Raw genomic sequence first — 27,158 nt, forward strand, 5'->3', positions numbered from 1 at the left:
GCTTGTATTCTGTGGTTTATTTCTGCCCCCAGATCACTATCCTCTACAACTGTTGACCCTAAATACTTGAAATTTTCAACTCTTTTCAATCTCTCTCCTTGTAAACTAACTTCCTCATTCACCCCATTTTTCAATATCAAATACTCTGTCTTTTTTCCTGCTGATCTTCAATCTTCTATTTTCCATTTCTCTTCTCCACTCCTACAGTTTCTTTTCTACTACCTCTCGCCTAGTGCTACACAGTATAACATCATCAGCAAAAAGCATACACCAAGGAGACTGATCTCTAATATCTTGTGTTACTACATCCATGACCAGATCATATAGGTAAGGGCTCAATGCAGACCTCTGATGTAGTTCCACATTCACTGGGAAACTTTCTGTTAGGCCTATATTTCTCTTAACATTTGCTTCTGCCCTCTCATACATATCTTGGGTGATTCTTACCTATTTCTCAGGGACTCCCTTTTCTCTCATACACCTCCACAGCTCCTGATGTGGTACTTCGACCGTATGCCTTCTCCAGGTCAATAAAGACCTTATGTAATCCTTTCTGTTTCTCCCGATGATTTTCTATCATCTGCCTCAAAGCAAATATTGCATCTACAGTCCCTCTTCCGGGCATGAATCCAAATTGTTTCTCACCAATTGTTGTTTCATCTCTGAGTGTCTTCTCAATGATCTTCTACCATATCTTCATAGTATGGCTTATCAACTTTATGCTTCTGTAGTTGCCACATTCCTGGATGTCTCCCTTCCCCTTATAGATGGGGCTGATTAGCCTTCCTGTCCACTCCTCTTGCATCTTTTCCTAATTGGAGATATTTTGCATTAGATCCCACAAGATATATATGCCTTCCTCTCCAAGACTCTTCCATACCTCTACTGGTAGATTATCTGGTCCTGCAGCTTTACTATTTTTCATCTACTTTACTGATTGTTCTACTTCTCTTCTAGTCACTCCTATGGTAACTGCCTCGTTTGGGAGTCCATCTTCAAATACTGCTCTGGGGTTCTCTTTATTCAATAGTCCTTCAAAATAAGTTTCCCACCTTCTTTTAATATCATTCTCTTCTGCTAAAACTATACCATTCCTGTCTTTTATTTGCCTTATCTGTTTCAGGTCTTTAGATGCAGCATCTCGGGCCTTAGCAATTCGTAATATTTTCTTCTCTCCTTCTGGTGTTTCCATCTCTTTATAGATTTCATTTAATGTCCCTGCCTTCGCCTTTGCTACTGCTCTTCGTGCTTCTTTCTTTGCCTGCTTATAGTTTTCTTTATCCTGCTCTTGTCCTGATAGATCTGCCTTCTTCTTGGCTTCTTTCTTGGGTTTTACCCGTTCTTGCACCTCATCATCCCACCACCACGATTCTTTATCATTTGGGGGTCTTCTTCCTGATGATGGCCTCAGCAGAGAGAAGAAGTCTCAACAAGATAGACGCAGCAGAGGGAAGAAGTCTCTACAAGGGGGCCTCAGAAGAGGGATGAAGTCTCTACAAGAAGGCCTCAGTAAATGGTATGCAATTGTCTTAGTTATAATGTATATGTTTTAATAACACTTAATGTTGTTCGATTGTGGTTATCTTTTTAAATACAAAAAGAGAATTATCAAGTAAGGTTACGATAATGTTACAAGTATTGAAATTTCTTCATGCTGAGCTTGCATGTGGTTGGAATTGTGCCACCAACCGTAAGTTAAGATGTGCAATACTATTCCAAGATTTGTGAAAGTGCTTATACTTGAGTTGCCGGGCTAACTGTCCAGCATAACCAGTAGGTTGGGTAGGAGTACATTATAGCCTAGACTACAAATTGCATGTTGTTTCACATAAAATCGTTGTCCTAAATGAAGATTTTGTATGACAGGGTATCAGTTTGGAGTAACAGTTATTGTACTAGCACTTGTAAGAATTAAAAAGACCCCGGGAATCAGCCTTTCCCTCAACCTCCACTACAAATGAAGATCCGTCCTTCTCCAACGTCAAGTGGTAATTTAAATTTAAGATTTGGCTTAAAGTATTAGCCTATGCCTATGAGGTACACAGTATTACCCTTTGCCAAGGTTTGGTTTGTTATAGATAGACTAGCCAGGAATAAGTTGATTGTCCCAAATTGAATGGTAGCCTCCGAGTGTAAGACACCAATTCCATCAATAAAGAAGACAGAAGAGAAGAAACTGGATGTGGCAGAGATGAGAATGTTAAGATGGATGTGTGGGGTGACAAGAAGAGATAAGATACGGAATGAGGTAATTAGGAGTACCACAGGAGTTAGAGAACTATCGGATAAGATCCAAGAAAGTAGACTGAGGTGGTGTGGTCATGTAACGAGAAGAGATGAACAGTATATTGGGAGGAGAGTGATGGAAATGGAGGTACAGGGAACTAGAAAGAGAGGGAGACCAAAGCGAAGGTGGATGGACTGTATCAAGGATGACCTTCGATCAAAGGGATTAACCGGTGATGAAATGTGGGACAGAGGTAGATGGAGAACGCTGGCGAGAAACATAGACCCCATATAAAGGTGGGAAAAGATGCAGACAAAGACACCAATCCCATCAAACACAATTAACCAACTTTACATTAAACTAATTTTTCTTTGTACAATTAAGTTCGATAAGGGGAAAGATATACCAATTACAAATATTAATTCGTTCTGATGATAATAAGAATAACACAACTTGGTAATGAATCAGTTTTAGATGACATTTCTCTATATAAAGTAAGACATTAATGCGGAGTAGATGCTTGAATCCATTTTTCTTAATTAGGTCGGTGTCTCAAACTCTGGTGGTTTCAGTTTCACATTAATCAGAAGTCTAGTTCATTAGTTACATTAAAAAAAGAGGGTGTCATGGTCCGTGAAATACACAGTAGTTTCCCTAAAAGTAAACAATTGATTTAGACAATGGAATGGTGGTCACATATTAGTCAATTGATGGGAAGTTATTATGTCCCAGCCTGCTTTAATCTTAGAAAAACTCCCATTTCTTATAGCAAATTCTAATTTTCGTAAAGATTGATCATTTTAATAATAATAATAATAATAATAATAATAATAATAATAATAATAATAATAATAATAATAATAATAATAATAATTGTGATAATCAACTAGTTATATATATATATATATATATATATATATATATATATATATATATATATATATATATATATATATATATATATATATATATATATATAGATAAATATATATATATATATATATATATATATATATATATATATATATATATATATACACTTATATATACACATATGTGTATATATATATATATATATATATATATATATATATATATATACACATATGTGTGTATATAAGTGTATATATATATATATATATATATATATATATATATATATATATATATATATATATATATATATATATATATATATATATATATATATATATATATATATATATATATATATATATATATATATATATATACACGCACACACACAGTATATTCAGAAAACATAACTGCTTTTTTAAAAAGATTCCAGTGAACTCTCAGCTAAAGATGGTTTACCATTCAGAACCATTTTCTATATGTTATTCTAGGTGGTTCAAAACAAAGAAAACTTAGAAAACTTAGAGTGTATTAGTAACTCATTTATTTTTTAAGCCGTTACCCATGGAAAATCCAATTACTTTTATTGCATTTAATTCATGCAAAAAAAAAAGTCAAATATTGTTAGTAGTGGAGAATACGTAAAAATGGGGATACAAGCAACAGATTTTGCACCAGAAATCATTCTAATATGGCCACCTTACTACGCAAATGGAGATTACACTAATGACCTAAAAATATATACGTGTTGCAAATCTTTTTTAATACTTGTTCGATTTTAATAAAATTTGGTATGCTTTGAAATATAACCATATATTTTAAGAGGATTAAAAGAATTCAAAAGATTTTTTTTTTTTATTTTACGTGTAAACTTTGACCTGAACGAATATGTTAAACTATGTCGGAGTCAATGCATTATCCTGAAAATTAGTTGAAATAGCTTTATTATTTTCAGTTTGCAATTGAAATTTGTACATCGTGGTACAGTTTGACAAATTAAAATATATCTTAAGGAAATGTTAACAAATGATAAAAAAAAAAAGTTGTCTTGAAGTACTATCACTTCAAACAAAATGCCAAATGGCGTATGTATTGGCCAAAGAATTTTACACGAAAATTTTCAAAATGCGAGAATATTGCATGATTTTGGTAGTAGCAGAATTTGTAAAATGACTGTTTTCAATGACCATCTAAAACTGATTCATTACCAAGATGTGTTATTCTTATTATCAACAGAACGAATTAATATTTGTAATTGGTATATCTTTCCCCTTATCGAACTTTTTTTTTTGATAGAAAATTGTACAAAGAAAAATTAGTTTAATATAAAGTTGGTTAATTGTGTTTGATGGGATTGGTGTCTTTGTCTGCATCTTTTCCCACCTTTATATGGGGTCTATGTTTCTCGCCAGCATTCTCCATCTACCTCTGTCCCACACTTCATCACCGGTTAATCCCTTTGATCGAAGGTCATCCTTGATACAGTCCATCCACCTTCGCTTTGGTCTCCCTCTCTTTCTAGTTCCCTGTACCTCCATTTCCATCACTCTCCTCCCAATATACTGTTCATCTCTTCTCGTTACATGACCATACCACCTCAGTCTACTTTCTTGGATCTTATCCGATAGTTCCCTAACTCCTGTGGTACTCCTAATTACCTCATTCCGTATCTTATCTCTTCTTGTTACCCCACATATCCATCTTAACATTCTCATCTCTGCCACATCCAGTTTCTTCTCTTCTGTCTTCTTTATTGATGGAATTGGTGTCTTACACTCAGAGGCTACCATTCAATTTGGGACAATCAACTTATTCCTGGCTAGTCTATCTATAACAAACCAAACCTTGGCAAAGGGTAATACTGTGTACCTCATAGGCATAGGCTAATACTTTAAGCCAAATCTTAAATTTAAATTACCACTTGACGTTGGAGAAGGATGGATCTTCATTTGTAGTGGAGGTTGAGGGAAAGGCTGATTCCCGGGGTCTTTTTAATTCTTACAAGTGCTAGTACAATAACAGTTACTCCAAACTGATACCCTGTCATACAAAATCTTCATTTAGGACAACGATTTTATGTGAAACAACATGCAATTCGTAGTCTAGGCTATACTGTACTTCTACCTAACCTACTGGTTATGCTGGACAGTTAGCCCGGCAACTCAAGAATAAACGCTTTCACAAATCTTGGAATAGTATTTCACATCTTAACTTACGGTTGGTGGCACAATTCCAACCACATGCAAGCTCAGCATGAAGAAATTTCAATACTTGTAACATTATCGTAACCTTACTTGATAATTCTCTTTTTGTATTTAAAAAGATAACCACAATTGAACAATATCAAGAGTTATTAAAACATATACATTATAACTAAGACAATTGCATACCATTTACTGAGGCCTTCTTGTAGAGACTTCATCCCTCTTCTGAGGCCCCCTTGTAGAGACTTCTTCCCTCTGCTGCGTCTATCTTGTTGAGACTTCTTCTCTCTGCTGAGGCCATCATCAGGAAGAAGACCCCCAAATGATAAAGAATCGTGGTGGTGGGATGATGAGGTGCAAGAACGGGTAAAACCCAAGAAAGAAGCCAAGAAGAAGGCAGATCTATCAGGACAAGAGCAGGATAAAGAAAACTATAAGCAGGCAAAGAAAGAAGCACGAAGGGCAGTAGCAAAGGCGAAGGCAGGGACATTAAATGAAGTCTATAAAGAGATGGAAACACCAGAAGGAGAGAAGAAAATATTACGAATTGCTAAGGCCCGAGATGCTGCATCTAAAGACCTAAAGCAGGTAAGGCAAATAAAAGACAGGAATGGTATAGTTCTAGCAGAAGAGAATGATATTAAAAGAAGGTGGGAAACTTATTTTGAAGGACTATTGAATGAGGAGAACCCAAGAGCAGTATTTGAAGATGGACTCCCAAACGAGGCAGTTACCATAGGAGTGACTAGAAGAGAAGTAGAACAATCAGTAAAGTAGATGAAAAATAGTAAAGCTGCAGGACCAGATAATCTACCAGTAGAGGTATGGAAGAGTCTTGGAGAGGAAGGCATATATATCTTGTGGGATCTAATGCAAAATATCTTCAATTAGGAAAAGATGTCAGAGGAGTGGACAGGAAGGCTAATCAGCCCCATCTATAAGGGGAAGGGAGACATCCAGGAATGTGGCAACTACAGAGGCATAAAGTTGATAAGCCATACTATGAAGATATGGTAGAAGATCATTGAGAAGACACTCAGAGATGAAACAACAATTGTTAAGAAACAATTTGGATTCATGCCCAGAAGAGGGACTGTAGATGCAATATTTGCTTTGAGGCAGATGATAGAAAATCATCGGGAGAAACAGAAAGGATTACATAAGGTCTTTATTGACCTGGAGAAGGCATACGGTTGAAGTACCACATCAGGAGCTGTGGAGGTGTATGAGAGAAAAGGGAGTCCCTGAGAAATAGGTAAGAATCACCCAAGATATGTATGAGAGGGCAGAAGCAAATGTTAAGAGAAATATAGGCCTAACAGAAAGTTTCCCAGTGAATGTGGGACTACATCAGAGGTCTGCATTGAGCCCTTACCTATATGATCTGGTCATGGATGTAGTAACACAAGATATTAGAGATCAGTCTCCTTGGTGTATGCTTTTTGCTGATGATGTTATACTGTGTAGCACTAGGCCAGAGGTAGTAGAAAAGAAACTGTAGGAGTGGAGAAGAGAAATGGAAAATAGAAGATTGAAGATCAGCAGGAAAAAAGACAGAGTATTTGATATTGAAAAATGGGGTGAATGAGGAAGTTAGTTTACAAGGAGAGAGATTGAAAAGAGTTGAAAATTTCAAGTATTTAGGGTCAACAGTTGTAGAGGATAGTGATCTGGGGGCAGAAATAAACCACAGAATATAAGCAGGATGGAAGAATTGGAAAAAAGCGTGTGGAGTACTATGAGACAGGAAAATAGGATTTAAGTTGAAAGTTAAAGTGCACAGGACAGTTGTGAGACTGGCAATGATGTATGGAGCGGAGACGCGGTTAATAAAGAGGACAGGATAGAAGAAATTGGATGTGGCAGAGATGAGAATGTTAAGATGGATGTGTGGGGTGACAAGAAGAGATAAGATACGGAATGAGGTTATTAGGGTTACCACAGGAGTTAGAGAACTATCAGATAAGATCCAAGAAAGTAGACTGAGGTGGTATGGTCATGTCATGAGAAGAGATGAACAGTATATTGGGAGGAGAGTGATGGAAATGGAGGTACAAGGAATGAGCAGGAGAGGAACAAAGCATACTTGAGTAAGTCTGACTTCTTCCCTCTACTGAATACATCTTGTAGAATATCCCTTAGGTGTTCAGAATTGATTGGGAACAGTCGCCATATTATTGTTTATCCGTTGCCATCTTCTTCTTCTTCTTCTTTTTCTTCTTCTTCTTCTTCTTCTTCTTCATGTTCTTTTTTTTCTACTTCTTTTGTATTTTCTAGTTCTATATATTTTTTTTTTTTTTTGTAATTTCTCTCTAGCTTTGGGAAATCTTCTACATAGGACACAGCATACAATAAGAAATGTGACTTGCTTTTTCTGCATTTGTTCACCTGACAAAGAAACAGTACAAGTGAATCTTCATCAAGGAACAAAGCGTACTAGAGCAAGTTAGACTTCTTCCCTCTGCTGAGTATATCGTAGAATATCCCTTAGGTATCCAGGGTAAATTGGAAACAGTCGCCATCTTTTGGGAATCCCCTACTTAGAACACAGCATACAGGAAGTCAGACTTGTTTCTTCTGCATTTGTTCACCTGAAAAAGAAACAGGACGAGTGAATCTTCATCAAGGAACAAAGCATACTTGAGCAAGTCAGACTTCTTCCCTCTGCTGAGAATTGATTGGGAACAGTCGTCATTTTATTGTTTACCTGCTACCATCTTCTTCTTCTTCTTCTTCTTCTTCTTCTTCTTCTTCTTCTTCTTCTTCTTTTGTATTTACTGGTTTCATATTTTTTTTAATTCATCTCTAGCTCTGGGGAATCTTCTACATAGGACACAGCATACAATAAGAAATCTGACTTGCTTTTTCTGCATTTGTTCCCCTGACAAAGAAACAGTACAGGTGAATCTTCATTAAGGAACAAAGCGTACTAAAGCATATCAGAATTCTTCCCTCTGCTGATTACATCTTGTAGAATATCCCTTAGGTATCCAGAGTAAATTGGGAACAGCCGCCATCTTTTGGGAATCTCCTACTTAGAACACAGCATACAGGAAGTCAGTCTTGTTTCTTCTGCATTTGTTCACCTGACAAAGAAACAGTACAAGTGAATCTTCATCAAGGAACAAAGCCTACTTGAGCAAGTCAGACTTCTTCCCTCTGCTGAGTAGATCTTGTAGAACATCCCTTAGGTAATCAGAGTAAATTGGGAACAGTTGCCATCTTTTGGGAATATCCTACTTAGAACACAGCATACAGGAAGTCAGACTTGTTTCTTTTGCATTTGTTCACCTGACAAGGAAACAGTACAAGTGAATCATCATCAAGGAACAAAGCATACTTGAGCCAGTCAGACTTCTTCCCTCTGCTGAGTACATCTTGTAGAATATCCCTTAGGTGTTCAGAATTGATTGGGAACAGTCGCCATTTTATTGTTTCTCTGCTGCCATCTTCTTCTTCTACTTCTTCTTCTTCTTCTTCTTCTTCTTGTTTTGTATTTTCTAGTTCTATATTTTTTTTCTTTTAATTTCTCTCTAGCTTTGGGGAATCTTCTACATAGGACACAGCATACAATATGAAATCTCACTTGCTTTTTCTGCATTTGTTCACCTGACAAAGAAACAGTACAGGTGAATCTTCATCAAGGAACAAAGCCTACTAGAGCAAGTCAGACTCCTTCCCTCTGCTGAGTACATCTTGTAGAATATCCCTTAGGTATCCGGAGTAAATTGGGAACAGTCACAATCTTTTGGGAATCTCTTACTTAGAACACAGCATACAGGAAGTCAGAATTGTTTCTTCTGCATTTGTTCACCTGAAAAAGAAACAGTACATGTGAATCTTCATCAAGGAACAAAGCCTACTAGAGCAAGTCAGACTCCTTCCCTCTGCTGAGTACATCTTGTAGAATATCCCTTAGGTATCCGGAGTAAATTGGGAACAGTCGCAATCTTTTGGGAATCTCTTACTTAGAACACAGCATACAGGAAGTCAGACTTGTTTCTTCTGCATTTGTTCACCTGAAAAAGCAACAGTACAAGTGAATCTTTATCAAGGAACAAAGTATACATGAGTAAGTCAGACTTCCTCCTTCTGCTGGGTACATCTTGTAGAATATCCCTTAAGTATCAGGAGTAAATTGGGAAGTCGCCATCTTTTGGGAATCTCCTACTTAGAACACAGCATACAGGAAGTCAGACTTGTTTCTTCTGCATTTGTTCAGCTGAAAAAGAAACAGTACATGTGAATCTTCATCAAGGAACAAAGCATACTTGACCAAGTCAGACTTCTTCCCTCTGGTGAATACATCTTGAAGAATATCCTTTAGGTATCCAGAGTAAATTGGGAACAGTCGCCATCTTTTGGGAATCTCCTACTTAGAACACAGCATACAGGAAGTCAGACTTGTTTCTTCTGCATCTGTTCACCTGAAAAAGCAACAGTACATGTGAATCTTCATCAAGGAACAAAGCATACTTGAGCAAGTCAGACTTCTTCCCTCTGCTAAGTACATCTTGAAGAATATCCTTTAGGTATCCAGAGTAAATTGGGAACAGTCGCCATCTTTTGGGAATCTCCTACTTAGAACACAGCATACAGGAATTCAGACTTGTTTCTTCTGCATCTGTTCACCTGAAAAAGCAACAGTACATGTGAATCTTCATCAAGGAACAAAGCATACTTGACCAAGTCAGACTTCTTGCCTCTGCTGAGTACATCTTGTAGAATATCCTTTAGGTATCCAGAGTAAATTGGGAACGGTCGCCATCTTTTTGGAATCTCCTACTTAGAACACAGCATACAGGAAGTTAGACTTGTTTCTTCTGCATTTGTTCACCTGAAAAAGAAACAGGACGAGTGAATCTTCATCAAGGAACAAAGCATACTTGAGCAAGTCAGACTTCTTCCCTTTGCTGGGTACATCTTGTAGAATATCCCTTAGGTATCTAGAGTAAATTGGGAACCATTGCCATCTTTTGGGAATCTCCTACTTAGAACACAGCATACAGGAAGTCAGACTTGTTTTTTCAGCAATTGTTCACCTGAAAAAGAAACAGTACAAGTGAATCTTCATCAAGGAACAAATCGTACTTGAGCAAGTCAGACTCCTTCCCTCTGCTGAGTACATCTTGTAGAATATCCCTTAGGTATCCAGAATAAATTGGGAACAGTCGCCATCTTTTGGGAATCTCCTACTTAGAACACAGCATACAGGAAGTCAGACTTGTTTCTTCTGCATCTGTTCACCTGACAAAGAAACAGTACAAGTGAATCATCATCAAGGAACAAAGCATACTTGAGCATGTCAGACTTCTTCCCTCTGCTGAGTACATCTTGTAGAATATCCCTTAGGTATCTACAGTAAATTGGGAACAGTCACCATCTTTTTGGAATCTCCTACTTAGAACACAGCATACAGGAAGTCAGGCTTGTTTCTTCTGCATTTGTTCACCTGACAAAGAAACAGTACAAGTGAATCTTATTCAAGGAACAAAGCATACTTGAGCAAGTCAGACTTCTTCCCTCTGCTGAGTAGATCTGGCAGAATATCCCTTAGATGTTCAGAATAGATTAGGAACAGTGGCCATTTTATTGTTTCTCTGCTGTCATCTTCTTCTTCTTCTTCTTTTTCTTCTTCTTTTTTTGTATTTTTTAGTTCTATTTTTTTTTGTGTAATTTCTCTCTAGCTTTGGGGAATCTTCTACATAGGACACAGCATACAATAAGAAATCTGACTTCCTTTTTCTGCATTTGTTCCCCTGACAAGGAAACAGTACAAGTGAATCATCATCAAGGAACAAAGCATACTTGAGCATGTCAGACTTCTTCCCTCTACTGAGTACATCCTGTAGAATATTCCTCAGGTATCCAGAGTAAATTTGATTACAGTCTCCATGTTTTGGGAATCTCCTACTTAGAACACAGCATACAGGAAGTCAGACTTGTTTCTTCTGCATTTGTTCACCTGACAAAGAAAAAGTACAAGTGAATCATCATCAAGGAACAAAGCATACTTGAGCAAGTCAGACTTCTTCCCTCTACTGAATACATCTTGTAGAATATCCCTTAGGTGTTCAGAATAGATTGGGAACAGTCGCTATTTTATTGTTTCTCTGCTGCCATCTTCTTCTCATTCTTCATCTTCTTCTTCTTCTTCTTCTTCTTCTTCTTCTTATGTATTTTCTAGTTCTATATTTTTTTGTTTAATTTCTCTCTAGCTTTAGGGACTATTCTATATAGGACACCGCATACAATAAGAAATCTGACTTGCTTTTTCTGCATTTGTTCACCTGACAAAGAAACAGTAGAGGTGAATCTTCAACAAGGAACAAAGCGTACTAGAGCAAGTCAGACTTCTTCCCTCTGCTGAGTACATCTTGTAGAATATTCCTCAGGTATCCAGAGTAAATTTGATTACAGTCTCCATGTTTTGGGAATCTCCTACTTAGAACACGGCATACAGGAAGTCAGACTTGTTTCTTCTGCATTTGTTCACCTGACAAAGAAAAAGTACAAGTGAATCATCATCAAGGAACAAAGCATACTTGAGCAAGTCAGACTTCTTCCCTCTACTGAATACATCTTGTAGAATATCCCTTAGGTGTTCAGAATAGATTGGGAACAGTCGCCATTTTATTGTTTATTTGCTGCCATCTTCTTCTTCTTCATCTTCTTTTTCTTCTTTTGTATTTTCTAGCTCTATATTTTTTTTTTTGTAATTTCTCTCTAGCTTTGGGGAATCTTCTACATAGGACAGAGCATTCAATAAGAAATCTGACTTGCTTTTTCTGCATTTGTTCACCTGACAAAGATATAGTACAAGTGAATCTTCATCAAGGAACAAAGCGTACTAGAGCAGGTTAGACTTCTTCCCTCTGCTGAGTATATCGTAGAATATCCCTTAGGTATCCAGGGTAAATTGGGAACAGTCGACATCTTTTGGGAATCTCCTACTTAGAACACAGCATACAGGAAGTCAGACTTGTTTTTTCTGCATTTGTTCATCTGACAAAGAAACAGTACAAGTGAATCATCATCAAGGAACAAAGCATACTTGAGCAAGTCAGACTTTTTTCCTCTGAGGAGTCCATCTTGTAGAATATCCCTTAGGTGTCCAGATTGGTTTGGGAACTATCGCCATTTTGTTGTTTCTCTGCGGCCATCTTCTTTTTCTCGTCTTCTTCTTCCTCTTTTTCTTCTTCTTCTTCTTCTTTCGTATTTTCTAGTTCTATATATTTTCTTTTTCTCCAGCTTTGTGAAATCTTCTACATAGAACAGAGCATACAAGAAAAAGTCAGACTTGCTTGTTCTGCATTTGTTCACCTGGCAAAGAAACAGTACAGGTGAATCTTCATGTAGGATCATAGCTTACCATTGCAAGTCACACTTCTTCCCTCTACTGAGTCCATCTCGTAGAATATTCCTTAGGTGTCCAGAATACATTGGGAACAGTAGCCACCTTGTTTTTTTTTTGCATTCTTCTTCTTCTTCTTCTTCTTCTTCTTCTTCTTCTTCTTCTTCTTCTTCTTCTTCTTCTTCTTCTTCTTCTTTTTTTTTTTGGTCGGGGGGGGGGGGGGTTTCTAGTTATACATATTTTGTATTTTCTATCAAGTTTTGGGGAATCTTCTTCAGAGAACACATCATACTAGAAGTCAGACTTGTTTCTTCTGCATTTGTCCAACTGACATAGAAACAGTACAGGTGAATCTTCATCAAGGAACAAAGCATACTAAAGAAAGTCAGACTTCTTTCCCCTGCTGAGTCCATCCTGTAGAATATTCCTTATCCAGAATAATTGGTAAGTGTCACCATTTTGTTGTTTCCCCGCTGCCATTTTCCTCTCCCTTCTTCTTCTTCTTCTTCTTCTTCTTCTTCTTCTTCTTCTTTTTCTTCTTCTTCTTCTTGACATCTAGTTCCGAATAATATTTTGAATTTATTGTTTTTTTAGTGGGGGAGGGGAAGTTAGTTTATGTTTTATGGATCTTTTAGTTTTTATATATTTTGATATTTCAATATAATTTTATTCTCTTTATATTTACTCTTTCCATTGAATAACCTGTTTATTTCTGGTATTCTATATAAAGATGCCTCCTTAGCATCTCTTCTTAGAATTTCTTTCAGTACCACATATTCTTTCACATCCTTTAGTTTAATGTTATTCACATTTTCAGTATTTCTTGTTCCCTCAAAATGCTCTATAAATTCTTTCACTAGGACTTTTTGAGCTTTTTCTGTGCTTTTTTTTCTTCTTCCATATTCCCTTTTCTCTCTCTATCATATTTTCATACTTTTGAACGAGCTCTTCAACTATTCCTGTCACGTGTGACCTCTCGTATTCCAATATTTCCCGTATTCTAGCTAGGGCTGAGTCCTTAGCACCTCTTCTTAGAATATCTCTTGGTACCACATATTCTTCCTCACCCATTAGTTTGATATTCACTTCAGTATTTCCTGTTCCCTCAAAATGGCTTATAAGTTCTTTCACTTGTCCTTTTTGAACTTCTACTGGGTTTGTTTTCTTCTTCCATATTCCCTTTTCTCTCTCTATCATATTTTCATACCTTTGAACGAGCTCTTCAACTATTCCTGTCACGTGTGACCTCTCGTATTCCAGTATTTCCCGTATTCTAATTAGGGCTGAGTCCTTAGCACCTTCTCTTAGAATTTCTCTTGGTACCACATATTCTTCCTCACCCATTAGTTTGATATTCACTTCAGTATTTCCTGTTCCCTCAAAATGGCTTATAAGTTCTTTCACTTGTCCTTTTTTAATTTCTATTGGGTTTGTTTTCTTCTTCCATATTCCCATTTCTCTCTCTATCATATTTTCATACCTTTGAACGAGCTCTTCAACTATTCCTGTCACGTGTGACCTCTCGTATTCCAGTATTTCCCGTATTCTAATTAGGGCTGAGTCCTTAGCACCTCCTCTTAGAATTTCTCTTGGTACCACATATTCTTCCTCACCCATTAGTTTGATATTCACTTCAGTATTTCTTGTTCCCTCAAAATGGCTTATAAGTTCCTTCACTTGTCCTTTTTGAACTTCTACTGGGTTTGTTTTCTTCTTCCATATTCCCTTTTCTCTCTCTATCATATTTTCATACCTTTGAACGAGCTCTTCAACTATTCCTGTCACGTGTGACCTCTCGTATTCCAGTATTTCCCGTATTCTAATTAGGGCTGAGTCCTTAGCACCTCCTCTTAGAATTTCTCTTGGTACCACATATTCTTCCTCACCCATTAGTTTGATATTCACTTCAGTATTTCCTGTTCCCTCAAAATGGCTTATAAGTTCTTTGACTTGTCCTTTTTGAGCTTCTACTGGGTTTGTTTTCTTCTTCCATATTCCCTTTTCTCTCTTTATCATATTTTCATACTTTTGAACGAGCTCTTCAACTATTCCTGTCACGTGTGACCTCTCGTATTCCAGTATTTCCCGTATTCTAATTAGGGCTGAGTCCTTAGCACCTCTTCTTAGAATTTCTCTTGGTACCACATATTCTTCCTCACCCATTAGTTTGATATTCACTTCAGTATTTCTTGTTCCCTCAAAATGGCTTATAAGTTCTTTCACTTGTCCTTTTTTAACTTCTGGTGTTGTTTTCTTCTTCCATATTTCCTTTTCTCTCTCTATCATATTTTCATACTTTTGAACGAGCTCTTCAACTATTCCTGTCACGTGTGACCTCTCGTATTCCATTATTTCCCATATTCTAGTTAAGGCTGAGTCTTTAGCATCTCTTATCAGAATTTCTCGCATTGCTACATATTCTTCAACATCAACTTTCTTCATATTAGTTTGATGTCCGACAACATTAACTTTTTCTTCGAATTCTTGAACCCTTTGTTTTACTTTACCTTTTTTTCCTTGTATAGCAATTCTCTCCTTCCTCCTTATTTCTTCATGGCTTTCCATAATAGATTCGTATTTTTCAATTAAACCTTCTACAACAGTCTTTTTTCTATTATAGAGTTTTCTCTCATCCACCAAATCTATAACGAGTCCTTCCTTTTGGGCCTTATAAGATCGTGATTCATTCTCAGACATTCCTCTTGTATGTGAAATAAATGTTCCGGAATCTAAGACGGAACAATAGTAACAACATAAAAGCTTACCTTGTGAAGCTCCAATAAGATCCTCCATCAAATCTATAACGAGTCCTTCCTTTTGGGCCTTATAAGATCGTGATTCATTCTCAGACATTCCTCTTGCATGTGAAATAAATGTTCCGGAATCTAAGACGGAACAATAGTAACAACATAAAAGCTTACCTTGTGAAGCTCCAATAAGATCCTCCATCAAATCTATAACGAGTCCTTCCTTTTGGGCCTTATAAGATCGTGATTCATTCTCAGACATTCCTCTTGCATGGGAAATAAATGTTCCGGAATCTAAGACAGAACAATAGTAACAACATAAAAGCTTACCTTGTGAAGCTCCAATAAGATCCTCCATCAAATCTATAACGAGTCCTTCCTTTTGGGCCTTATAAGATCGTGATTCATTCTCAGACATTCCTCTTGCATGTGAAATAAATGTTCCGGAATCTAAGACGGAACAATAGTAACAACATAAAAGCTTACCTTGTGAAGCTCCAATAAGATCCTCCATCAAATCTATAACGAGTCCTTCCTTTTGGGCCTTATAAGATCGTGATTCATTCTCAGACATTCCTCTTGCATGGGAAATAAATGTTCCGGAATCTAAGACAGAACAATAGTAACAACATAAAAGCTTACCTTGTGAAGCTCCAATAAGATCCTTAAGAGTTTGTTCCAATTCAGAAACAATTTTAGCATCCAAACCGTCACCACAATAACAATTACCCTTAAAACTCTCCATATTCAATCTAACTTCTTTCTGCCCATCACCACCTTTAGTTTTAAAAAACGGTGTCTTCACTGAAGTCTTCTGAATGTCTTCACAACGAAACTGGATCCCAGCGACATCTGTCATTTGACGAAAGATTTTAGATTTTGTTTTCCTAATTTGTATTTGAAATATTGAGCATATATATATATATATATATATATATATATATATATATATATATATATATATATATATATATATATATATATATATATATATATATATATATATATATATATATATATATATATATATATATATATATACTCGTGTATATATATATATATTATACACACACAAGAGTAGACAATATCTTAATGGGGTCCAAAAATCAAAGACAAAATCTCTTCGGACATAGTGAACTCCCGCAGGTTTTTAGGATGAGAAAAGTACAGCCATCTGACCGGATTTTTCACTGAAGTCTCCTGGATGTCTTCACACCGAAACTGGATCCCGAGGACATCTGGGATCTGACGAACGATTTTAGATTCTATCTTCCTAATTTATATTTGAAATATCGATTATATATATATATATATATATATATATATATATATATATATATATATATATATATATATATATATATATATATACATACAAAAGAGTAGACAATATCCAAAAATCCCTCCGGACATACTGAGCTCCAGTTAGTTTTTAGGATAAGAAAACTACACTTACATACATCCATTTATTTGGTGTCGACGAGTATTTTGAATCACTTTTTCATTCTTGCAACAGAAAAGAAATCGATTCTTCAGGAATGCCTCTCGAGTTCAAAGCAGAACGAATTGGGAGGCTTGCTAGTCCCGTCATAAGTTTATGTCCGGATATGCGGCTATCTTCGATTCGATTCTTTTTGGAATGGCGTCTCTCCGTATGACAGTCTCGAAGCTCGAATGTTTTCTCCTCAGTGAAGAAGTTTCTGCAACCCCCGTCCATGATTTTTCTCTTCAGTCTCCGATGGAGTTCAAGATTCCACAGTTGGGAAGGGGTTGATGTTCAAAGTGGGTCTTGCTTGTGCTGCGCAGTTTAGAATGAGAGGCTTTCTCGCAATTACCCCTCACAGTTTTTTACACTTGATCCATAGGTCCACTTCATCTGGAACGGTCTCAATCCCCACAACAGCAAATATGGTTTGTGGCTACAGGATTCTCCGGGAAGTCTTGGCTGCAGGATTCTTCGGAAAGTCTTGGCTGCAGGATTCTTCGGAAAGTCTTGGCTGCAGGATTCTTCGGAAAGTCTTGGCTGCAGGACTCTTCGGAAAGTCTTGGCTGTAGGATTCTCCGGGAAGTCTCGCAGCTTCAGCGTTTTCTTTCCAGTGAAGAATCTTCTGCTCTTTCATTCAGCTTATGCATGACTTGCTACTACATTCGGTACTTGAGCATATTACTTCACGTTTATAATGAGTAGATAATCCCCGTAATGGCGTCCAAAGAAGCGAAGACAGGATCTTTCTGGACAAATTGATCCTCAGTAAGTATTCATGATAACAGGAAAACTGTATTTGCTTCTCTCCATTCCATTTTCGTTGTCTTCTAAAGGACTCATCATTTTCTCGAGAAGGAGGTTATCGAGCGTCGTCAGGAATACTTTGGCTGAGTGATGGAATTACGCTTTAATATAAAGGCTGTGGCGGTGGAAATTAAAATTTATTCGGATACTCTGAAATTAATTATAAAATATTGATAGATGAAAACTTTCGAAATACAAATGATTTTCGCATTTTCGCAATTTCTTCAGGTTTTCAGGTGTGAGCCCTCTTGTTTCAATTTTAGAAACACACGCAGAGAGAGAGAGAGAGAGAGAGAGAGAGAGAGAGAGAGAGAGAGAGAGAGAGAGACGGGGCTATTTATTTACTAACTAAATTATTAATAGAGAGAGAGAGAGAGAGAGAGAGAGAGAGAGAGAGAAGAGAGAGAGAGAGAGAGAGAGAGAGAGAGAGAGACGGCTATTTATTTACAAACTAAAATATTAAGAGAGAGAGAGAGAGAGAGAGAGAGAGAGAGAGAGAGAGACGGCTATTTATTTACAAACTAAAATATTAAGAGAGAGAGAGAGAGAGAGAGAGGAGAGAGAGAGAGAGAGAGAGAGAGAGAGAGAGAGAGAGAGAGAGACGGCTATTTATTTACAAACTAAAATATTAAGAGAGAGAGAGAGAGAGAGAGAGAGAGAGAGAGAGAGAGAGAGAGAGAGAGAGAGAGAGAGACGGCTATTTATTTACAAACTAAAATATTAAGAGAGAGAGAGAGAGAGAGAGAGAGAGAGAGAGAGAGAGAGAGAGGGTATTTATTTACAAACTAAAATATTAGGAGAGAGTGAACTAAGATGAAACTAGTTACATTTTCCATTTTAGGATAGTAAGAGAGAGGGAGAGCGGAGTGGGTATTCATTTACAGACATAAAAGGATTAAGAAATAGCCAACTAAGGAAAGTTACTTTTTCTTCATCAAACTTGATGCAAATAACATCAATTAATGGCCTAGCCAATGTCAGAGTATTATTGTAGCAGTAATACTTGCTCCAGTAGGGAGGAATGTGTTACCGCAGTAGAAGTCGTAAAATAGGCAGCCTTAGGAGCTGGTAAAAAGATAGAAAAAATCTACCAGTATTTATAATGTACCTATTTTATTTTTTATTTTAAGCGTATAATCAGATCATATTCAGTTGTATAATTTCCCTGAAATAAACATCGTATCTATTGAACTCTCACTCCATTACAATTTCAAGTTTTTATTACCTCCGTCTACGAAGTTGGAAGGAGGTCGTGTTTGTTTGTTTTTTAGTGAACACCTTCCTGCCCACAATTTTAATCGTAGAGTAATGAAACTTGCATGAATTAACTGTTATGTAAAAAGGCTGAAATGATTGAATTTTGGAAGGGCAAGGTCAAATATCAAGGTCACGGTCAAGCAAAATGTCCGATTCATGTAATCAGTCAAAAGTATGGACATGGTTGTCACAGAGACCCCAAACTTGGTTCATATTTGACATTATGAAAATCCACGCCAATTAATACATGTTAAGATTGAAGGTCAACGTCGAGTCCATGGTCAAGGTCAAGCAAAAGGTCAATTTCCGGTCATCAACCACGGCCACAATTTCAATCATAAAGTAATGGAAGTTGCAGGGATTATAAACTTTTATGCAAAAAGTTGGAAATTATTGAATTTTGGAATGTCAAAGGTCAAGGTCCCTGACGAACAAAACATCCATATCACGTAATCAGCATAGATTTGGACATCGTTGTCACAGAGACTTCAAACTTGGTTCATATTTGGGTAGGAAAATCCACGCCAATTAATACATGTCAAGGTCAAAGGTTAAGGTCATCGTCGAGCAAAAGGTTGAGAAATAAATTGCTGTGGCGGAGGCCTGCACTCTATTGGGTGCCCCTCTATTTTCGTATAATTTGATGCTAAAACTTATTTAGTTGAAGGATAGATATTACACCGCTCCCACATTGTATTAATTCAGAGTAAACCATTATATGACGCAAGCTACCTTAAACACAAGCAACAACCAATCACGGAAGAGCATGACGTACGAAGCTAGTCAACACGAACAACCAATCACAATTGAGAATGACGTAGCCAGTTTGATTTGGGAAAAGACAAGGTTTTACTAATGGGTTTATGAACTGCTGTTTGCAGAATCGCTAACATTGTGTGCCACGTCATTCAATTTTTTTTTATTCTTCGATTTTTTTTAATTATCTTTAATTATATTTTCCTGGAATACATGTAGTCAATGTGCGGCGTAAAAGTCTTAATCAGCTGTGTATTAGTTATTAATTTCCAATTTCCCGTATATATATATATATATATATATATATATATATATATATATATATATATATATATATATATATATATATATATATATATATATATATATATATATATATATATATATATATTTATATACATATCTCTATGTAAGTATGTATGTATGTATGTATATACATTGAAGGCGACTACCTTAATGGTGCCAAAGTATTTCCCACAGGAATCCTCGTATTTTCTCAGCTTCTTCATTTTCTCAAGATTGGTTGAAGAAACTGCGACTTTATTTTTCCTTTTTATTTATTCTGTTCACTACAGCACTGTTTCGACAAAAATGTCTTTATCAAGAGCTCATTGACATAAGTTTACAATTCCTTTATATATGTGGTTCAACGAAAACACCATACACACATACTGTACACACACACACGCACACATACACACACACGTATGTATATTTATATATATATATATATATATATATATATATATATATATATATATATATATATATATATATATATATGTGTGTGTGTGTGTGTGTGTGTGTGTGTGCATGTATGTGTGTGTCTGTCTGTCTGTGTGTGTGTATAATCCCTCTCTGAGTGGGGCTTCCTTAACGTGATGAAAGAGTTTGTGCATCGCCATGATCAGCCAAGTTGTACTAGTGAGGGCTACCCATACTAGGTTGGTGTCCTGTGAGCGATCATACTTAATTCTATCACCATCCTCAATCCGCGCTGGCTAACGTGGAGATGAAAATTACTTAATCTCAAATATAACTAAGGACATGTCTGAGTCTTTTGTCCTGCAGTGGACTAGAAACGGCTGTACATATATATATATATATATATATATATATATATATATATATATATATATATATATATATATATATATATATATGCATATACATATCCTAATAAGCCATGTATGTTTTATACAATAATGTCTTTATTCTCTTAACGACCTCAGGATTAGAGTCCTAGGCGAAATCACACAAAGACAATTGCTTTTGGCCGGCTGGGAATCAAACCCTGGTCAAGGAAACTTGTGTGAACAGTGACATACCACTTGGCCACGAATTGTTTGTATATATATATATATATATATATATATATATATATATATATTATATATATATATATATATATATATATTGTAAGGACAGTGAGACAAGCGTCACCAAGATCAACTGATACTTTATTCAAATGTGCGTGGGAGTATATTACAAGGTGCGGACGGAAAGGTAGGATGGCGCTGGCGCCAAATCAGATTGAATTGCCCGCCAAAATATATGTTTTCTTACACTTACAAATATACGAATTATGAGTTAACAGAAACATGTAATGAATTAATACATATGTCAAAATGTAGCTCTGATAGAGCGGAATACATATACATGGGAAACCACGGTGTAGCGAAAGGAGAATTCAAATAAATAAAGTTTGTTGATTTTCTGGACGACGAAGGGAGCGGTGTCCTTACAAGTACTCCCCCCCCCCCCCCCCCAAGACATCGGGTGGCGTAGAGGGCTGATGATCAATCTTCGTATCTTTTCGGGCGTCGGAGGGTCCCTCTTGTTTTTGAACAGAGGGGCGCGCTGGCGGTCGGCGTAAGGATCTCTTCCTCTTGTCGTCGTTCGCTGGTTCTTGAAATTCTTTCTCTGGTTCTTAGAGTTTTATTCGCTGCCACCATTTATTGGTGTGATACTGTTATTAACACACATTCGGGTTCCCATCAAATGTCATCTTCAATGTGTTGTATATTAGACTTGGTATGTTACATCTTCAAGAAAGTCTAGATAAGTTAACTTTAAAATAGTTTATTCCTTTAAAGACAGTTATTAACATCTCCATCACAGGAGTATAGATGGTTTGGTCGGATGACCATTCCGTATGACATTTAAATAAGAACTGGCTAAAATATCAATATCACAGATATCGTATAGTCAGTTATCTCAGCATTTAAACACATAATGTAAACTAAACATTAATATAGGAAGACACCTGCATCCGGTGCGACACAACTCTTTCTCACGATTCGTATTTGTGTTTATTCTTCATAAAAATGTTACATTGCTGAGGTTTGGCATTTGCATCCTGGTTATGACATGACTATGGCATTTCTCACACTTGCTCCTCTTCCATATTGACCTCTTAGGTCATGTATTTAAACATGTAATTTTACATATATTACAAATGTACCGCCATGCAGGAGTTCCAACACTCATGTGTTGCTGATGAAGAAACTAGCCCGAATTTCGATAAAATAACATTTACATGCTTTAGCTACTGGGAACGGAGTACAATTTTAAAGGGAATTAGAGTTATATTTTTTTCAAGATATATATAGAGACAACCCTTTGTAAGATGTTATATAACATATTCCATCAGAAAAATGAATTCTGACTCGCAAATCATTATTACTATCAAGAATAATACGTCTTTGGGGCGTCATATGAAGTAAGTTGAATTTTACAGTTTGTCCAAATGACTGATTAATTCTATTCTGTTTTCTAGTTACAGTCGGGTATTGAGTAACACGTGATTATATAGTAATATTCGATATTCAAATAGATACTATTATCATATTGAATTTAGTTAGAGAAGGAACTGCATGACTGCTACTCGTATTTTGTTGCATTTTAAGTGTAATGTAAATATTCGAAGGAATAAAAAAATGTTTTCTGCCAGTTCTTAAAACGGTTGGAAACTCATATGAAATAAGTGGTTCCATTCCACTTCGTACCACTTCAATGTTACCGATGTTAACTTAATTAAAATGGCTACATTTTTCTGCAATCACAGCTTATTCAAGCAAGCTGTTTCCTCCTACGCTGTTAAGGTGGGGTCATACCTTCAAGAAAAAATAATAAAAAAAAAAAATGTTATTCCTTATTCAAATATAAAGCCAGGTAGCCTACACACATGCGTGCCAAAAAAATAAAAACGCAATGCAACATGTTCTTGTAACAAAAAACGGCAGTGTGGACAGAGACTCGAGGCCACGCACTATACACTATGTGCATGTTGTTGGTCATTCCTGCCAATGATGTTACATTACGCGCTTCAAAATGTGTGGATGGAACACGATTTGCATGCGTATCAACTGGTTACGCTGAGACTGCTCAAGTTGACACCAAGAATCCGAAATTTTTAGTCTGATTATGAGGATTCTTATTATTGCCATTATTATATAAGCTACAACCCTAATTGGAAATAGCCGAGTGAGGAAGAGAAATAAGGAAATAAACAAACTACAAGAGAAGTATTGAACAATTAAAATAAAATAGTTTACAAGCAGTAACAACATAAAATGAGAGAGAGAGAGAGAGAGAGGAGGAGAGAGAGAGAGAGAGAGAGAGAGAGAGAGAGAGAGAGAGAGAGAGAGAGAGAACGAACACTGTAATATTATTTTACATCTACTGTCACCCTGAAATGCGATGTAGTAGATGGAATTTGACTTCTCTACATTTGGACATAAGATGAGATGCCAACAATATTTGCTTGACATAAACTTGGATAGATTTTGCCATGACTGAATGGTCCTCAATGTTCTTGAATTATATGGTGGTCGCTTCTTGCTGGAACCTAGATGATATATCTGCTAGTTTCATTTACTAAATAACACTTAAAAAAAGCGTATATGTGTAAAGCGTTGTAATATTTATTAAATTACGAAAATAGACCAACATTCGCCATTAAGTCTTAATCTTCTGAACCCATTACTTTTGGCAGAGATTATCAGGTTTACTGTCGAAATTCTTCTTAATGGATATCCATCATTACAAGAAACGATGCAGCTTATTGTATATCCCATAATAATAATAATAATAATAATAATAATAATAATAATAATAATAATAATAATAATAATAATCATAATCATAATAATAATAATAATAATAATGATAATAATAATAATAATAATAATTATAATGTATTCTGCTTCCTTTGGTCACTTTTTATCCTTTTCCATCATATAAATGTATTTCTTCCTAATGTTTTCCCTTTCCCCTTTATGTTATTGATATTTCTGACTATTTTGTTCCTATACTTCTTTGCTTCATTAGACTTATGTTTCCTTATATCCCAAATTGCTTCCTTTATTACAATTTGTGCTTTCTTCTTTTGCTGTTTGTAAAAATCAAATGTTCTTTCCTAGTCAGGGTACCATCTTAGTCCATAGACCTTTTTTTATTATCTTCGTCCAATCTTCCTTATAGCTGCTTTCCTGTGCTTCGTTTGGTTAAATTTACTTTAAGGGTTGTTTTCTTGGTCCTATCACACATGCAGACCCTACGCTCTACAGGACTAGTCACCTACAAGAATTGTTTTTCATGTTCATTCCTAGGCATTTAGAGTATCATACAGCGTTGATTGTCAAATCCACATTATCGAAGCACCTTCGGTTAATTCTCGAAAGCCTTTAAAAGTATCTTCAGTCTTTCGGATGTCTATAGTGGAAACTTGTTACATAGTGTTGGACCAGCATATTTGAAAACCCTAGAACCTACAGTGGAGGCAGTGTACAGTATATCTTGCATCCAATAACTTGAAACATCAACTATTCTTGTGAAATTGTGCCGTCATGATTTGTTGGTTACATGTTGTCTAGCATTTAGATATTTTGCACGTCCTGTTATGATAACTTGAAGGGTCATTGCACATATCGTGAACTCTATTCTAGCTTCGATATGCAGCTAATGTAATAAAATTTATATAGGGGCAATCTTTTCTCGGGATGAGACATCCTTTATCAATCTTGCTTCTCTGTTTATTATATTTTGTAATTTCTTAAGTTGTACTTTGGGAAGATTGTAATAGATAGCCTAGTTACAGTAGTTGATCCTGGGAATAACACAGTTCTTACAACATTATTTATTTGAACATTGAGAGACAAATTACAGTCAAATTATAAACTTAGGTCAGAACTCTACTAGGTATCGGGACCAGGTTTCATTAATATCTAGTGCTATTTAGTTGTCACCCGAGTTTGACAAGCTGTTTTTCTTCCCTATCACCTTAAACTCAGTTTTATTTGCAATCAGTTCCAGGTGTTTAATCATTGTAGGTTCCCTAACAATAGTAAGAACGTGGTTTACAGTTTCAGCGTCATTGTCGATATCATTTTATGAAGAAGCTTTCTTTTCCTTTCCTCTTCTTCTGTCTCATCGGTCATCAAATTGCTCCATCCTTGTCGTGTCTCTTCTCTATAATATTTGTTATCTCTTCACTACATTATCTAAGATTTTCCTCGTTTTCTTTTTTTTATTTATGTTTTTTTCCCAAACTCTTAACGTGATGGGCATATGTGAAAATATAAAAGTCATTAATAATATATATCGTTTTCTTTGATAACACATAAAAGTTAACAGAAGAAAACGGGAACACAACAAAATATTATATTGTTTCTCTAAATTCCATTCACATCATCATACTTATTATCAATATAGTGAATTATTTTTAATTTTTGTTTAATCAAATGAATTGATTATTAATTATGACTACTTTTTATACTATTGATAAGTTATCTATATAAAACTATTCAATTTTAAATCTAAAACAAATAGTGACAATACTAATACTATAGATATTTTGCAGCAGCTGATATTTAAGTGGGCTGATCGCACGAGGAACTTCGCGAAGCTTCTGGTGCAAATTTCTCTGTTATTAAGTGAAAAAATAATCAAAAGTCAAAATGGTGAGTATAAAAAGATTATATATTTATCAAAATAAATATTTAGAGACTCTTTCTTAAGTTGCACCATGTAAATTATATTTAAATAGACAGTTTTAGTTGTCGGCGCCTTGTTGTTGTCAAACGTGAGTCACTCTTTTCGAACAACGCTGTCACACCATAGACGGATCGCCCTTTTCCAATCTACAAAATGGTTTGTTACCAGTTAATATGGTGTTATAGTTTTACTTGGCATCACCAATTGGTGCTTTATAATGCAGTGCGTGTTTCTAAAAGATGAAAAGACGTGCCATAGTCCTGTTGTAGCCGTAGTTACTGCTATTCAGTGGCATGGTCCCTTAGCTAAATTGCGGCATGTCACCTGTTTTATATAAAGTAAAATAGGCATATGTAAATACATTTATTAATATTGTACAATTTGTAAAACCATTAGAATCCTGTGGCCTATCATATAACCATAACGTTACTTTTCTGTTAGACTTTAATTTGTAGGCTACGTATGAGAGTGTGTTTACCTGAGAGGTACCGGAAGCCTACCTCCAGTAGGCGAAGTCTGCTTTCCTTTGTCTGTATTTAGATCAGTCCTTTTAAAGGTAAACATGAATGGTAAAAGCAGTCGTACTTCGAGGGTCAAGATGTTAGTGAAATTTATATACACTTTATATATGTATATAGTTAGACGAAGTAAGCTTTTCTACAAAAAACAGGAGTCTCATAAAAAAGTTTTTTCTTCGAAAATGACACTTATTTTCACTGGAAATTAAAACTTAAATATCTAATTAACGGGGCACTAATATACTACGGTTCCATGTTTTTTTTTTTCTTGTGCACGCAAGCTAAGTGACCGTACGGCTTAGGAAAAACCATTATTTCTCTTAAAAAAAAAAAAATTATCCCTATTCTTTGACGGTCTAACAGGTTTTCATTTTATTTGCTTTTGAAATTATGGTCAAATGTAGTGAAAGCACGTAATTTACTAAAGGAGAAACTTTTTCTGTTCAAATGGTTACGTCTATAACTATAATTTTACCGATTTGAATAGATAAAGCACATATGTAGGATTGAAAAGGAATATGAGTAAAGCTAAAATAATGTTTTGATGAAAATGCAGAGCCAACAAATAAGAGTATGGACGATCGTCTGGAGATTGTTTATGAATGTACGTACTTAGGGCAGACAAACTATAAATCTACATTTGTACCGGAGATTAATAAGTTTAAAATCCGAGCATATTTTCCCTATCAGGTTCTTTGGAGCACAGTTGTTATAGTAGGCTACAAATGAAAATAAAAGTTTCAATCCCGTTTCTTTGCCGACTGTACTTATATTCGTGCAATAGTTGCTGTTGAATTCTTCTAGCTTTTCTCAATTAAATAAAATATTTTTTTGCGAAAAATAATGGCAAGAAGATTTTCTCATGGAAGCTTTTTGCTCAAATAAAGTAGCCATTAAAAATATGGAGCCTTTGTAGCATGGTGACTAATATA

General features: G+C 35.7%; 2 protein-coding genes across 3 annotated transcripts in view; one reads left to right on the top strand and one right to left on the bottom strand.

The window, feature by feature from the left end:
• Positions 1-13,089: 13,089 nt before the first annotated feature.
• Positions 13,090-15,226, bottom strand: LOC137617649 (cyclic nucleotide-gated channel beta-1-like). The gene is made up of 3 exons (XM_068347653.1): positions 14,840-15,226; positions 13,364-13,578; positions 13,090-13,216 (listed from the first exon to the last, which is right to left on the bottom strand). Exons 1-3 carry the CDS (start codon positions 15,224-15,226, stop codon positions 13,090-13,092), a joined length of 729 nt encoding a protein of 242 aa, XP_068203754.1.
• A 10,340-nt stretch (positions 15,227-25,566) lies between these two features.
• Positions 25,567-27,158, top strand: part of CCT2 (chaperonin containing TCP1 subunit 2) — a 30,633-nt gene continuing 29,041 nt past the window's right edge. Inside the window, exon 1 of one of the 2 annotated variants that reach the window (XM_068347012.1) lies at positions 25,567-25,674. In XM_068347012.1, the coding sequence (XP_068203113.1) occupies positions 25,672-25,674 (3 nt within the window). In that variant the 5' untranslated portion in view covers positions 25,567-25,671. Of the gene's footprint in view, positions 25,675-25,745; positions 25,865-27,158 lie in introns of those variants that run through there. The other variant, XM_068347011.1, reaches the window with a different exon arrangement.

This window comes from Palaemon carinicauda, chromosome 23 (assembly GCF_036898095.1).
Source record: "Palaemon carinicauda isolate YSFRI2023 chromosome 23, ASM3689809v2, whole genome shotgun sequence".
Lineage (NCBI taxonomy): Eukaryota > Metazoa > Arthropoda > Malacostraca > Decapoda > Palaemonidae > Palaemon > Palaemon carinicauda.